Here is a 16,916-nt window from a genome sequence, read left to right on the forward strand (position 1 = left end):
GGCCACTTGATTAAAACTATTTACATATGTTAGCCAATATATATTAATACAATAATTATACATCTACCAACTATTTATATGGGTGGGCGGCTATACAATGTAAAAATCCAAATAATGTACTTGAAGAAACATGAAAAGTTGAAAATCAGTAAAGTACCCCTTAAACAAGCCTTCTAATTATGTACTATTTGCAAATATGGTCAAATGGGTAATTTGAATGTCCCCGAAGGGACAATCCAAATGGATAACCGAGTGGATTTGATTGAATTTGTAACTATAGTTCAAATTATCAGATTGTTTTTGCTATGGAGAATTACATATATACCCTCTCGCATAAGACAGCATGCAGCATTTGACACACGTGTTCGAGATCAAAAGTAAAATTGGATCAGGTAGAAGTGATTAGCCACATACATTTTCACTTGCATAATGATGATCTTTCCAGCAGGTAAGTTAATTTATTTAAACATTTAGCAGAAGTTGACAAATAGGACTTCTTCATATTCTTTGTTAGTAGTATTTATTTTGAGAAACTGGATATGTTTAACTGAACCCACAACTAAGCCACCAAAACCACTTCACTTTATTAACTATTGTAACAAACTATTGCTTCAAATCTTGGACCAAACTACAAATTATGCAACTAATCTCTAAACTCAACAACCCCGATTTCATCCTTGCAATTTATAAAAGCACATACCCTTAGATTATACCAGTCGTCCAACTTAGAAACAAATTACAAGGAAAGGGAGAACCAATACATCTCGCGCTACCTACTAGAAAAAATCCCATCAAGATAGATTGAATCGTATTTCATGGCTCGCGCACTAGTACTCTTGGACAACAAGTTCACTAGCCTATGTCAACTAGTTGCAAGCCATTCGAGGAAATGGAAGCGCAAATGGAGAGCATGTTATGGCTATGGTGATGAACATGACCCTGTTATTCAACTAAATAATGAAGAGATTGATCAGAGTTACTATTTTGGAGAAGTTGATCCAAACACACGCAGTGGTGAAGTCTCTTCAATATGGAAGAAGAATATAATCATGGGAGGAAAATGCCAGCTTCCTGAATTTTCTGGTGTCATAATTTATGATACTGCTGGGAATTTAGTTAATCCCAAAACTCCACGCCCTCTTGCACTTCCATGGAAAGAATAACGTTCCTTCCATTCATAAAAAAGGATTAATATTGTTTCCTAATATTTATGTACTGGCTGTTTATTTCCTTCTTTTCATTGTTCTTAAATCTATTGAGAACCAAGTGATTTAGTAAATGATGTACTCTCTCTCAACGTTTATAACTTGCCTAACTTAATGCCAATGTATCCTGAAAATTAAATATACTGAACTCAAAGTATATTTTACAAGACGGGGAAGAAAAGAATTTCTTATTTACTACAAATGAAAAGTAAGAACTAAGGCAAAGTGGTTCATATGCCTAAAGGAAACAAAATGTCTTATCAGTAATTCAATAGTCAATATTTTCTAAGTTCATCCAGTGTTTGTCCAATAGAACAATCTGTGTCAGTCAAAACGAATCAGAAAACTGAAATGTCGTTGAGTTCTAATAATAGTTACCTAGTAAAATACAAATTACTAACCATACAGGCGCGCGCACAAAAAAAAAAACCATAGAGACAAGAAATTGATGGACAAAGTTTGCAAAAACTATTCAATTCTTAGGTACTGGAGAGGAGCCACACACTGAATATGCAGGTGTAGGTAACTGGTGAATGCCACACGAGGGCGAGGGGCGGGGGCAGGGGCAGGGCAGGGCCCGGGGTAAAGGAAAAAATGCTTGGAACTGAACCTTTGCAGTCCCTCTGATTCATAATAAGGAAACTGGCACCTCTTCATCAGCAAAAGGTTGAACGTATCCAACAAATCAAGAAATTTCCTTGGATGGAACAATTATTTGTGGCCAAAGAAATCAACTGTACATCTCAGGTTTCAGGACTCCCACGTAGGGTAAGTTCCTATAAAGCTCAGCAAAATCTAATCCATAGCCAACCACAAAATAATCTGGACACTGCATGCAAATTAAATGAAGAATGATAAATAAAAGGTAACTTACTTGCACCAATATTTCCAGTGCGGAATAGAAAGTTATAATTAACATTTACAAATAGAAGGGGAGCCTTGGAGCAACGGTAAAAGTTGTCTCCATGTGACCTATAGGTCACGCGTTCGAGCCGTGGTAGCAGCCACTAATACTTGTGGTAAATTAGGTTGTCTACACCACATCCTTTGGGGTGTGATCCTTTCCCCGACCCTACGTGAATGCGGAATGCCTTGTACACCGGGCCGGGCGACCCTTTTTTAACATTTACAAATAGAAGAATGGAGTTTCGGTTAATCTTCTAAAGGGGGAGTAGGTAGGAGCTATCCAAATACAAGCTACTACATCTTTCTTTCTAGACATGCTGTTGTTATAGGCTGATTATCCATCAAAAAGTAGCAACGAGCCATCTCTAATCTATTGTAATGCGATATTTCAATATTTGATTTGCCAATAGTATCTTGCTGTGATATCAGTTAGCGACATGCAGAGAAATCTCATATTCTCAATTTAATTATTGGGCAAAAAAGAGCTAAAAATGCTACTATCGTTTTAGACAACCAATAGTTTTTCTCTATTGCATAAATGGTCATTAACCGGTGTAGTAAACCAACCTCTTTGTAATGACCAATTACTGGCTGCTATAACAATGAATAATTTCAAGTCTTCTCATGCGTAAGGGACGTATTAAGAAAGCACATAAACCTTAGAAGCATATATCAAATACTTGCCAATTTTACAGCATGGACAAGAAATTTCAGGTGGAGGGTGATTAATCTTACAAGCCTACATCAAAATAATCAATTCCTTTTCATGATTAAGAGTTGACTGAAAGGTTCTCGAAATATGCTTTCCCCCCCCCCCCCCCCCCCAAAATGCTTTAGCTCTTTAGATTAGGCAGGAGATTGCTACAGCTCTCCCCTTCTCCTTTTACTTTGTTTATTTTCTGTTGGAGAGTCCGGGAAGCAGAACTCTATGATAAAAGAAGCACCGTCTTTTTTTCCCCTACTAGACAAGATAAAGCAAAGAGAATGTTAGAGATTACCTCAAAACCACGGTAGAACTTCCCTTCTCCCACAAGTTCAAAATTAACCTTCCTCTTTGATGGTTTATCAAGGAGAGTGCACACCGATATGGAGGATGCCCCTTTAGATTTCAAGTGTGCAATTAGGCAGGATAACGTGTTTCCTGTATCCACAATGTCCTCAACCTGGAGAAATGTCAGAAGAGGGATGATTATCAGCTCAAATTCAACATGTTTCAAAAAAAAAAAAATAATTACTCAAATAAAATGTCAGTATGCTGATATGCAGGTTCATGGTAGACATGGTCACTGACATAATTTTACAACTTAAACACAGGATTCACGAGTGCAACCGATAAGATAAGGTTAAGCTGAAAGAATCTTCATGCTCCAAGCACGTAACTAAAATTCTATATATTGCGACCAAATCACACACAACACAAGCTAGTGGTTCACTTATAAATCAAAAAATTGAGGAAGGGAATAGCAGCAGTTATGACGGCAATAGATGGGGGGGACACGACAAATTAACAAGCCAAGATACTTGGAGAATAAAAGCTCGACCAAGAGGACCCTAATACACACTTTGGCAGGATCTCCCCTAAATCCTAAATGGTAGCAAGATATTCTACCGGAAAACATGTAGCTTATGTTTAACTAAGATGTACACGTGATCTTTTGTCACATCATATATGCAACATCTCTAATGTAAAGAGACTTAAAAATCCAGTCACAAAAAGCAATTTTCTTGCTTCCCCCTAGTTATAAACAATCTTTCTGTACGTGCACCCACATCAGGCAATTTCCATCTTCTACCTTTCCAGCAAAAATGTGTAAATGGAGAAATGCTTAAGGTGTGTTTGGTATGATGGAAAATATCTTTCAGAAAGCACTTTCAAGAAGAAACTTTGTCTCACTATCCAACCCTCTAATGTTTAGAACTATTTCAAATGGACATGATAAGAGAAAAACATAAGCGAAGAAAGTCATCTTTCACTCTTTTATGGAAAATATTTTCAAGACAGATATCTTTTGGTGTTTGGTGGCCAGAAAATGTTGGATTCATACCAAACACACCCTTAGTCTTGCAAAGATTTCCGTAAAGCGACACAAAAATACTTTTATAAATTACAACAGTTTGAATTAAGATGTACAAAATTTCAGCTGCTAGAACTGAAAAATTAGTATAACCAGTGAATAAAGATTGCATTTTTAATTATCTCAATTGCACGTATATATATATCTCAAACTGATGAACCCTAACATACCAAAAAAGGGAAATCTTCCAAACACTATAATTAACAAATTCATACCAAAATCACATGCTTTCCAGTAACATCAATTTTCAAGTCGCAAGAAATCTTGGGTTTGCCATTGGATACAGTACCAGAGCCGTACGATTCAACCCGAACAAAATCAACGGAAATGGGAAGTTTGATTTTGCGAACAAGGTCAGCTAGGAACAGAAAAGCACCAGTGGCAACGCCCACAGCGACCGGAGCGGATTTACAAGAAGAAAAGTTGAGGGTAATTTGGGAAGCAAGTTCAGAAACTCGTTGAGAAATTTGCTGCTCTGTCCATAAAATTTTTTCAATATGATCCTCCAAATTGGTAGCCATTGATACCTTGGGGACAGAATCAGCGATAGAATCAATGAAGGAATATTCCACAATAGAATCAGCAATAGAAATGCCTGCAACTTTATTGCTGGGGATAGGGTTTAAGGGCCTTATGATAGAGTTTTTAAATGGAATTTTTACTTGATGATACTTTAGCTATTTTAAATAAATATTCTTTTAAAAAATTATATTTCATAGCTACTTTTTAATTTTTATAGCCAAATATTTGTTTATGCTCACCTCTTACCCTTAAGCCATAAAATACGCTTTGTGTTATTTTTCTCTCTCATTCTTTCAAATTTTTCCCCATCCTCTCTCTCTCAACACCAGTTTTCTCCATGAATACAACCATGATTCTCCACTGATTCATATCCATTGTCGAACGAAATTTTAATTGTCAGTGGTACGGGGCTCTGAATCAATGTCGAAATCAAGCCCTAGAGAGACATATGGAGAGTCTTTGAAAGGTAAATTTGGGCTGAACAAAAATGGCGGCTATGCTAAACAAATCCTCTTTCATTGGTGAAAGTATTTAAAACCAGTAAAAAGAAAAAGATTAAACTCTCCACTCTTTTTTACTAGTAGGAAAGTTTCCTTTTATTTCTCCACTTTCTCTCCATTAATGCCAATCCTCTTTCGTATCAATGTCGAAATCTGACATAGAGTAAATTGGGGCTGACAATGGAGGTTCGAAATTTGCTATCGACGAGATGACATAAGGTTATTCTTGAACAAAGACGACGGAGTTTGGGGCTGAGCAACTTGAAGAGTCTGTTACCTTTTTTCTTCGTTGTATTTCAATGTATCTCGCTGTATTCTATGTATTTCATTGTATTCATTGTCTTTTTTTTTATTGTACTTCAATGTATCTCGCTGTATCCATGTATTTCATTGTATTCACTATCTCATTATATTCCATGAATGTATTCATATGTTTTTTAATTAATAATTTATGTATTCAGATTTATAATTGAGTTTGTTGAGTTATATTAGAATTCTATTTGTGTTAATTGATTCACTTTTCGTTTAACAGCTGAATTGACCACGATTTACGCTATTTACGTTACTGTATTCACAAATACATATCGTGAATGCAGTCGAATACAATAATTGCCTAGCTGTACTCCCCTGTTTCACGCCGAGTTTTGCTACTGTATTCATGAATACAATAGCTTAAATACATCGAATACACTCTAGCAAAACTGAAAACATAGCTATAGGAAGTAATATAGTAAATGGTTGCTACAGCTAGCTAATAACCACTAAACAATAGTAGTTTGTGAAAATTTCTCTTCTTAAATTACTTCATATGTAACACATTGATTATTAAATATTCTCTAATTGTCCTTTTTATTTTAGATTTGGTTTGAAAATATGTTTTTGTATTAATTTTAGTTTTTGGTAACCAAATTGTAGAAATTTTCTTTGAAAACAAAGTTATTGAAGTTCATGTCTAGTAATCACGACAGACCAAGAAACTAATTTCGGGTAAATACCAACATCCAAAGAATAAAGAACCATTTAGACCCATTCACTTTATACTGATATTTGCATATATTTTATATTTCTAAAAAAACATCCTATCCTAACGCAGTTAACTTTTCAGAACAAATATAGAAACATAATTTTTTTTTAGAATATGCAAGAAAACAGTTTTAAAATAAACTTTTTGTAAAAATGACATCTAACAACATCAGTCCCTTTCCATATAACTCTAATATCTCACTACTGTTTCAAAAAATTATGTACTAAAAACGGAGTGTTGAGTAGCTAGCAAAAATAGGAGAAACAGATTAGAACATGCGAAAAAATGGGTGTTGCATGAACATTAGAAGTTGGCTTTGTTGAAAATTGTTATCACATTGGAAGAAATAGAAGAATTATGTAAAAATATGTCATCACTTCTGGGAAGATTTGGACGAGGTGGTGCGTGATATTCCATTCACCGAGATGCTATTCCTAGGAAGTGATTTTAATGGCCACGTCAGGATGACTTCTAGGGTTATGACAATGTGCATGTCGGCTTTGATTTTGATGATAGAAACGAAGGAGGAACTAAGTTGTTGGATTTGCTAAGGCTTTTAATTTGGTGATAGCTAACTCGAGGGAGGAGCACTTGGTCACATTTTATAGTACGGTGGCCAGGGCCCAAATTAGAAAGAGTGATAGAGGTTTATGCACGGATTGCAAGGTTATCCCGAGCGAGAACCTCATGACCCAACATAGGCTCTTGGTAATGAATTTAGACATTAGGAAAAAGAGGATCGTGTATGATCAACCTAAGATCAAGTGAGAAGCCTTGACTAAGGACAAAGCTCGGGAGTTGGAGGAGAAGTTGTCAGTAATGGGAGCTTGGAGGAGTAGCGGAAACACGAGAAGTATGTGGACCACGATAGCGAATTGCATTAGAGAAGCAGCTAGAGAGGTATTAGGGATCTCGGAGGGCTACACTAGTGGGCATAAAGGGGAATAGTGGTAGAAGGGAGAGGTCCAAGAAAAAGTGAAAGTCAAGAAAGCAACTGTTGCACCCTATTTTACCCAGATTAAGATAGGATTCACCGTAATGGAAATGAGATTCTAGATAAGGATTCAAATTTATTTTAAGAGGAAAGGGTGAGACGTCACTTAAAAGTTAAAATCTATCTAAGAATAGTTCGTTAAACTTAGTCTAAAAGATAGCGATAATAGTCTATATTCGAATTACTTGTCCATTAAAGTGTAGGTTAAAACCTATAAGTTCATTTAGAAGATCTATATATTTAAGATCTATGTAATTTGAACTATTCTTTCTTCTTTTTTTTTTTAATAATAAATATACTTTACATAAAAGGTTCAAAACTACCTCTAAATAGGTTTACCCTCAATTAAAATTTGGCATCAAGAGTGCCCCTGCGGCGACCTAAAGGGGTCATTTCTGCCCTACTTTACTAACGGACGCTATTTTTGAATTTTTATTTCTAAAAAGTATTTTACTTAAAAATCTACCTAGCGTACCCACCCCACCCCCACCTCACCCCTCTTTTCTTTCCTAAAAAGGGTAAAAAATTGCTCATGAACTAACGAAATGGGACAATTATAACTCTCCCTAGCCCTTTATTTTAGTTTTTTTTCTCCCCTTCATTTTCTTTCCTTCTTCCTCTCCTTTCAACCTCCATCGAAGAACCTCACCTAAACCTCCCAAAGAATTCCAAGCCAACAAAAATTGTATTTTTATCTCCTATTTTTTTTTTCCTTTCTCCTTCTTCTTCCTCTCTTTTCAACCTCCATTGTGAGTGAATGTACGTATATTTTTATTTGCATGTATTACAGATAAAATAGATTGGTTCTCTTTGATATAATCTCTTAAACTCTAACTGTCACGACCCAAAAATCATAACTAATCGTGGTGGTGCCTAACTCACTCGCTAAGCACGCTAAGATAACAACAACGAAACGTAATAACAGAAATAGCAAGGAAATAGCACGAGTGCGGACATACCCTGAAACTTTAGGTGAAATCCATTTTTGGATCACTTTTTTCGGGGTTAATATGACCTTCTTTCCTATGAATTTCTTAGGGATTTCAGGTAATGCCAATAACATGACTAGCTGTGTCAAAATACAAGAAAAACCACGAAATTGGTGATACAATGTCATGAGCTCTAATCAAAAGTATAAGTCTGAAACACAAAATAATGATATTGTCTGAATAGAAATAACAGTTTAAAAGGAAAAAGAGATGCCAAGACTGCGGTTGGGATGCAACTCTATGACGAGCATAAAACACACACTTAAATTGTGCTCGCTAGTCAAAGGTAGTATAGTATAATATCGTGTCCACAGGTATTAGATTTAAACAATATTCTCGTATTTTCTAGTTTGATTGCTATTCAGGAGTATCAACAGTTGAGATTTATATGATTAATAATAAAAATTAACTAAGAATCTAAAATCTATAGCTATTGACTAGTGACTATCGAAACAAGGAATAAGCAATTAAGGTTATCGGTGGGAGAGGATAGAGTTTTGGCGGAATAAGTGCAAGATAATTGTTCGGGATTTAACTCTAGATAATTCACTTCCAATTTCAAGTGAGTCTCTCGAATTCACTCTATTATTAGTTCAAACGTTCAGCAAATACTCCTCCCTCGATTAAATCTTAACCTCATGAGATGAACCAATTTAAGCACTGTGAAGATATGCAAGAATGCGTAGTAGATCGGTCTTTAGAGAAACCTCTTTCGATTATTTTCCTAATTAGGTTTAATCAACGATTCAACTGGCCTCTTTCGATATCACAAGTTATGCCTCTTTCGATTACAAGAACAAGTGAATATAGATACAACAATTAAATCTTCCAAAACGATTCAAATACATAAAAATGGAGTTATAATCCACAAACAATCATCAAATCCATCAAAACCCAAAAGGAACTACTCCATAGACATGGAGAAGTTCTTCGCAAATGTAACTAAAATATAGGAAAACATAAATTCAATCCAAACTCGGATCTTGAGTGAGGAAGGAATAATGAAATCCTTGTGCTTGTGTTCTTCCAACTCATCCTTAGCCTCCAGGTCGAAATTGTGTCAAAAGTCCCGAAAATGGTATTTTCCCGTGTATTTAAGCCACCCCCCAATAAACCCCGGTCGAAATTATCCTTTTTAGCGGAAATGGGAAGTCACTCTAACATTTTTGTGCCCCCGCACCGCGCCATGCGGCACGCTTGTGAGGAATTATAGAACAATTCCAAAAATCATTTCTGGCCATATTTTGCACTGCCGTGCCGCGTCGTGCCTCACGGATGTGCATTTTGTCGCAGTAATAGGGAAGTACAGAGCCCTTGCAGATTATATATTTGTTGTTGTTTTGTGTTGTCACGCCGCACAATGCGACGCATGCAGCGTCACCCACTCAATTCTTTTGCTGCCTCTTTTATTTTTCTCCAATAATGAAGACTAAGCAACCACTTTATTCGATCACGCGGTAGGAATAAAGTAACTTTTCTAAGGAATTCACCTCAAATACAATCAATTGTATTTCTTTCCAAAGGCATGACTTGCCTCCGCCATAGTTTTGGCCTTTGAACGTTTTGCTCATTTTTCCATACATAATCGATCCTCGAACATGATCCCGACTTAATTGCTTGAGTTTCTACTTAGACTTCAAAACTTCAAATAGCTCGAATTAGCTCCACAACATCTACTTAACTCGGAAATTACTCCTAGATGGCATAAAACACAAATTAAGTTCAAAACACTACTAATTAAAGTTCACACACAAGTAAAGTGTGGTGAATTAGAGTGCAATTACCGATTAAAACACGGGATTATAGCCTACCATCAACACCCCACACTTAAACCATTGCTCGTCCTCGAGCAACCAAACTACACTTCACATAGACACGACCTTTTTAAACAACTCTCCTAACTCATCACACCAAGAATAATAAAAACATATTAAGCACAATACCGTAACATCCCCGCCTCAAGATTTGACTCAAAAACACCACACATTTTTCACAACCCCCTCACTTACTCTAATACAGAGATCAACGACATTACCTTTCCTTCGTGAATCAAGTTCCTTCACACAACAATAGAGAGTAGTTCCACATATAATAAAATTTAAGAATAATTAGGAACTTGAGATTAGAAAGAATTCACTCACTCTCATAAGTGACATTCTTGTGACACAAAAGACGTACCATAAGCTTACCCATAATGTACTACTTTACTAATTGAGCTTATTAAATCAAGGATCAAGTAAGACTTTATTTAGTTGTAATGTAAGCTGCAGGATGGGTAGGATATATTTGGATATAATCGTGACTACACCTCCCTAAGCACTTTAATACATACAATTTAACCATTTAAAACTCCATACTTTTATTAAACCATAACTCGACATTCACATCAGTATACATCAACTCCCAACTTCTTTAAGCACAAATACATTAAGAGTTATCACTATCAGTGAATATTTTGTTTTTGTTTTTTTTCATTTCTTTTTTCAGCTCTAGTGGCTCTTACTTTTTCAAAATAATGCACCTTTCTCCTTATTTCAATAGTTCTACTCAAAATCCAAACCAACACTCCACACTTTAATTTTTACAAAGTTCATAACAAATTTAAGTGCTCGCGAGAGGTAAAAAGGTTCGAATAGATGGCCAATTCAAGCAAATGGGTAAGGCTTGTAATGTGGTTGCCAAAGAAACAGGATTACAAGCTCAAAGGGGTTAACTAAGATACATATCAATTAGGTGGGTCAATATATAACTGGCTCAACAAAAAAATGCCTATATCATTTCCAAGACTGAATAAAACTACTATTTCGCTTTGCAAACACACAGGGCAAGTTCTAGACATCAAATACAATGGACAGAATACACAAAATCTCATACACATGGTACAGAACTCACTCAGGATTGGTCTCATCGAGACACTCTAGTCAAAGCAGTTAAGCAAAGTTAAGATCATACAATTTAAAGTACTTATACAACAGTCAAAAATTGAGCCTAAGCGTCACAACTAAAGCACTTACTATTCTCAAGGCATAATACAATCAAGAGATATTGCTTCCATTTCAAGTCACAGCACAAGGTTTCCTACTCCTAAAAAAAATTAAAAACTAACTACACCCAGTTCAAACAAAACCCTTGGAAAAGAATTGCGACACAAAAAAAAAACGAAGGAGGATTTATTACACTACATAAGGAAAATATTTTTTTTTACTTATAAAAATTTCAATCAAAAGAAACAAAAACAAAACACAAGAAACGAAAACAAACACATATTTACATCCTCCACCCCACACTTTAAATTTCGGCATGTCCCCATGGCACACAAATAAAAAACAAGAGGTAAAGAAAACTCCCCTGGACTTTTTTTCGTTTCCGAGAACTTGTAAACTCCACCCCTAATTCTGAATTCAATTTTTTGTTTTTGCTCCTCGGGATTCTTTATGGAGCTCATCAGGCCCAAGTCCTTTAAGGAATTTTGAAAGACCCGTTCTTTTCATTCTTTCTTGGCCTCATTTTATGCGGTGGATTGTTCTTGTAGGATCATCTTTAACTTATTTCTACATTCATTTACAAGATCAATCCATGCATATTCCTGTAAATCTCCAAAAATAAAATCCACATGATCAATGTTAGAGTAAGAAATTGAAGAAGAAAAGTCATCTGAGTATTCCTTTGGTATGTCCAAGACCATTTGTTCCTCATTCTCTTCTATTAAAAATTGTAAATGTGGATAGGAGGATGGGGATTTGAACTCTTCTTTTATTGATGCACAATCAACCAAAACCTCATCTTCAATCATCTCAGTTGAAACAGAGTCCTCTTGCAGAGTGAAAAACTCTCTCTATAGATGTTCATCATCTCGGGTAGGCTCATTCTCACAGGGTATCTCCTCAATGTATGCACCATCACAATGCAATGACCTTTCTGAAAGCGTACATATTAATTGATTCACTTGCATTGTTAGGTTGTTAGTGACTTCATCATCTTGTGTAAATCTCTCTCCCACCTTATTTATGAACTTATACATAAGTTCTTCTAAACTACCATTCTCCTCTTGAGGTGGTTGTCTCACTTCGCTTTTATTCCAGTCATATTAAGGGTATTCATCCCAACCATAGTCAGAATTGTGCCCATGTGAATCCTCATACTTGTACGGACTAGAGACAAAGTGAGAGTGTTCAAAAGATGAACCATAGGAAGAATACCTACCTGCTTGACAATCAACCCATAGATGATTTCTACCGCATTTAAAACACATAGCACACCGTTGATAATATTCGGCTGCTAAATCTTCAACGTTTTCTTAGGCTAGTCGTACTCCATCGTCACATCATTTAGAGTTCAATATAAAGAATATGCTCTTCAAAATTTCTTCAACAAAGAAATCTTGAAGAGAAGTTAACTAAACAAAAAAAAGGTAATTTCTGAATTAGCACTACAAACTATTTCAAACACTGTTAATTTTCAAACCCCGACAATGACGCTAAGATTTGACGAGCGTAAAACACACACTTAATTTGTGCTCGCTAGTCAAAGATGATATAGTATAATATCATGTCCACATGAATTGGATTTAAACAGTATTCTCGTAGTTTTTGGCTTGATTGCAATTCAGGAGGATCAACAGTTGAGATGTATATATTAATAATAAAAATTAACTAAGAATCTAAAATTTACATTTATTGACTAGTGACTATCGAAACAAGAAATACACAATTAAGGTTATTGGTGGGAGTGGATAGGGTTTTGATGGAATAAGTACAAGATAATTGTCCGTGCTCTAACTCTATGTAATTCTCTTCCAATGTTCAAGTGATTCTCTCGAATTCACTCTATTATTAGTTCAAACGTTCAGCAAAAACTCCTCTCTCGATTAAGTCTTAACCTCACGGATGAACCAATCTAAACACTATGAAGATATGCAAGAATGCGTAGTAGATCACTTTTTAGGAAAATCTCTTTCGATTATTTTCCTAATTAGGTTTAATCAACGATTCAACTAGCCTCTTTCGATTACTTAGAAAAATCTATGAACTCAACCACAAATATAATGCAAAGCTATCACAATTTATGCCTCTTTCGATTACAAGAACAAGTGAATATAAATGCAACAATTAAAGTTTCCAAAACGATTCAAATACATAAAAACAGAGTTATAATCCACAAACAATCATCAATACACCAAGTCCATCAAAACCCAAAAGGAACTACTCTATAGACATGGAGAAGTTCTTCACAAATGTAACTAAAGTATAGGAAAACATAAATTCAATCCAAATCCGGATCTTGTGTGAGGAAGGAATAATGAAATCCTTGTGCTTGTGTTCTTCCAATTCCTCCTTAGCCTCCTTAGGTCAAAATTGTGTCAAAAGTCCCGAAAATGGTATTTTCCCGTGTATTTAAGCCATCCCCCAATAAACCCTGGACGAAATTACCCTTTTAGCAGAAATGGAAAGTCACGCTAATATTTTTGTGCTACCGCCTCGCGCCGCGCCATGCGGCACGCTTGTGAGGAATTATAGAGCAATTCCAAAAATCATTTCTGGCCATATTTTGACTGCTATACCGCGCCTCACGGATGTGCATTTTGTTGCAGTAATGGGGAAGTACAGAGCCCTTGCAGATTAAATGTTTGTTGTTGTTTTGTGTTAATGCGACGCATGTAGCGTCGCCCACTCAATTCTTTTGCTGCCTCTTTCATTTGTCTCTAATAACGAAGACTAAGCAGCCACTTTATTAGATCATGTGGTAGGAATAAAGTAACTTTTCTAAGGAATTCACCTCAAATATAATCAAGTGTATTTCTTTCCAAAGGCACAACTTGCCTCCGCCATAGTTTTGGCCTTTGAACATTTTACTCATTTTTTTTTCCATGTATAATCGATCCTCGAATGTGATCCCGACTTAATTGCTTGGGCTTCTACTCAGACTTCAAAGCTCCAAATAGCTCGAATTAGCTCCACAACATCTACTTAACTCGAAAATCACTCATACATAGAATAAACAAAAAATAAGTTCAAAACACTACTAATTAAAGCTCAATACAAGTAAAGTGCAATGAGTGCAATTACCGACTAAAACACGAGATTATAGACTACCATCACTCTACCTCGTCTCTCCAAAATGCTCACAGCTACCCACAACTCGGTACGACACCTGGACCTGCATAATTAAGTGCAGAGTAAGCATGAGTACAACCGACCCCGTGTACTGAGCAAGTATCATAACTAATCTCGGAGAGGTGATAGAAGTAAGAATTACAAATAATACCTGCTAAATACCTGAACAGTTCATGAATTCGACAAGTACATAACAATAATACGAGCAAGTCATACATCTCAAAATGAACTACCTTGGTGCACATAATTTCTTAACATACTCTGCTCAGTCAACATTTTAGCATATAAAGATGATATACAATTAAATAAGGTAAATTAAGGAGGGAAATTGCAAGTAAAGATGAAATGCAATAACCAAATCAAGCACTGGCCAACTTTCACTCAGAATTTCCATAACTGTAACATACCACTAATCAATATTTCCCTAATAACCGGGTGTACACCATCAAAAAGGAACATGGGAGGGTGACCCTAGGGGGATAGATCCAAATCCACACGTTGCACGGACAAATCACGTGATGCACAAATAACTCACATGCTAATAATATCAACCGTACGGACAACTCACGTGCCAATAATATCAATATTTAGATCTACACGAAAAACTCACATGTTGCACGGACAAATCACGTGCCAATAATATCAACCACAAGGATAACCCACATGCCAATAATCACAATCCGTCTGGTACTGTCGCATGTTCAATATCAGAATTCGCTCAGCGTGGTCACTATCGCGCCTCCTTTTTCTTGCGAAATCGAATTTACAACATTTGGAGGGACAACTCATTCCTTTTGGGAACTGGGTTTCGCATTTGAAGAGTCGCCACCTAATGATTGGGGTGCATTAGGACACCAATAGAGTTCGATTTGAATAACCAGAGATAGGGTAAGAGCTTGAAATTATTCTAAGGGGAAGGTGTTAAGCACCCCTCAGAATCCACTAGTGTGGTTCCCGGTTAGACAATTATTGTGAATTGAGGTGCAATTAGCATATAGGCAGATAAGGCTCAAATAAGAGGGGATTTCAACACATAATGGTTTGAAAGTTTGAAAGAACAATTATAAAGGCCAATTTTAAATAAGGAGTTAAAAATGCTAAAGAAAAGAAATAAAGAATAAAGGGAGGGGGTCCTAGGTTTATTAAAAATATGGATCACCCCACACAATTTTCGGTAATCACCCCTCAATGAGGGGCTACACGTGACATTATCGCGTGGTCATCATATCCATATCTACCCTTCCCATCCCGTTAAGGTATTTAAAGCGCGGATTGGTCTCGGTTACTTATTGCATGCTATTACCCGTCCCACTCCTATCAGTTCCGGAGGCATTTAGGACTACTAATCCTAAAAGTGAGGGATATTAGGCTTATTTGATGTTTCAAAGGTAAAAACTCTAAGGCGACATACAAAACACATATTGCATATTTTGGGGAGAGCATATAAATAAACAAAGACTCATATATACCTCCTTAAACAAATAAAGCATATAATTAGCATGACTTGCACATACTTTTAGGTCTGATTAAAAATACCAAAGACGAAGGAGTTTAAATATTGAGGCAGATTAGTTTATTACATAACTCAGATAAGAAGCCCGAATCAGGCCTGCCTGCTGGTTGTAATGATTAATAGAAACAGATTCAATTTACAGTTATTACTCTAAGGCTTGCCTAAGTGTTTAGACGGAATCTTATAGGCATCATATCTACTGATTTTAGAAGGTGATGAGATAGTGAGGCTCGAAATGAATTGCTTAAAGTCCTATGTGCATACTTGTTAAGCTTTTTAAGCGAGGGACTTAGATTATTAAAAGAGATGCAGAATGTACAAAAATTTAAAAAATTGGTTACAGGTTCTGCGGGTGATGGCATCTACTATTAATGATTTTATATCTAACATGACTGTGAATGAAAACGAATCAGAATTGCTCGAGGATCCCTATAAGCATGATTTCTATGCATTACTAATTTTTAGACGTGGTATCTAAATGCAGAAACCTTATAGACATGGTATCTAAATGCAGAAACTTGTGTTAAACCTTATAGACATGGTATCCAAATGCAGCTTGAATTATGCAAAATATTCCTATAGGCATGGTTTCTAGGTGAAGTTTGAATATGAAGAAGTTAAAAACACCATATAGGCATGATTTCTAGGTGAAGTTTGAATATGCACAAGTTAAAAACACCCTATAGGCATGATTTCTAGGTGAAGTTTGAATATGCAGAAATTAAAAAAAAAACACCCTACAGGCATGATTTCTACCCTTGCATGCATAGTTCCCCACCCGTTTTCACTAGCCAGCCCCAAATGTTTATTACAACTTATTACAAACCAGAATAATAAATTACATCAGAAAAGTACAAAGAAAAGTACAACCAGAGGAAGCCTGATTCTTGACTTCCTCTCTGAGTTACGAGATAGACCAACTCAAAGTCCATTGATCCAAAGCCTTTCTCCAATTTGAGTGTGTCAGAGTTCCCTAAGAGCCTCAATGGGACTTCGGGCGGTGCTCACACCCAAATTGTATCACCAGAATAGGGACAAGTGCGAATGTGGAAGTGCCAGCCCTCGAATGGTCCAA

The 16,916-nt window shown here is 36.1% G+C and overlaps 2 protein-coding genes across 2 annotated transcripts; one reads left to right on the top strand and one right to left on the bottom strand.

Annotated features, from left to right (window-relative positions):
• Positions 1-665: 665 nt before the first annotated feature.
• Positions 666-1,279, top strand: LOC109243012. Its single transcript, XM_019409903.1, has one exon. It carries the CDS (start codon positions 816-818, stop codon positions 1,161-1,163), a length of 348 nt encoding a protein of 115 aa, XP_019265448.1. The 5' UTR covers positions 666-815; the 3' UTR covers positions 1,164-1,279.
• A 159-nt stretch (positions 1,280-1,438) lies between these two features.
• Positions 1,439-4,818, bottom strand: LOC109243011 (hypoxanthine-guanine phosphoribosyltransferase). The gene is made up of 3 exons (XM_019409902.1): positions 4,402-4,818; positions 3,110-3,274; positions 1,439-2,034 (listed from the first exon to the last, which is right to left on the bottom strand). The coding sequence occupies exons 1-3, from the start codon at positions 4,705-4,707 to the stop codon at positions 1,936-1,938; spliced, it is 570 nt and encodes a 189-aa protein (XP_019265447.1). The 5' UTR covers positions 4,708-4,818; the 3' UTR covers positions 1,439-1,935.
• Positions 4,819-16,916: the final 12,098 nt, after the last annotated feature.

This window comes from Nicotiana attenuata, unplaced genomic scaffold (genome assembly GCF_001879085.1).
Source record: "Nicotiana attenuata strain UT unplaced genomic scaffold, NIATTr2, whole genome shotgun sequence".
Lineage (NCBI taxonomy): Eukaryota > Viridiplantae > Streptophyta > Magnoliopsida > Solanales > Solanaceae > Nicotiana > Nicotiana attenuata.

Coding starts and splice junctions, on each gene's coding strand:
- LOC109243012 (XM_019409903.1), top strand. CDS start 816: ATGGCTCGCGCACTAGTACTCTTGGACAACAAGTTCACTAGCCTATGT.
- LOC109243011 (XM_019409902.1), bottom strand. CDS start 4,707: ATGGCTACCAATTTGGAGGATCATATTGAAAAAATTTTATGGACAGAG. Junction 3,275..4,401: donor CTGGAAAGCATGTGATTTTG/GTATGAATTTGT, acceptor ACATTTCTCCAG/GTTGAGGACATTGTGGATAC. Junction 2,035..3,109: donor AGTTCTACCGTGGTTTTGAG/GTAATCTCTAAC, acceptor ATTTGCATGCAG/TGTCCAGATTATTTTGTGGT.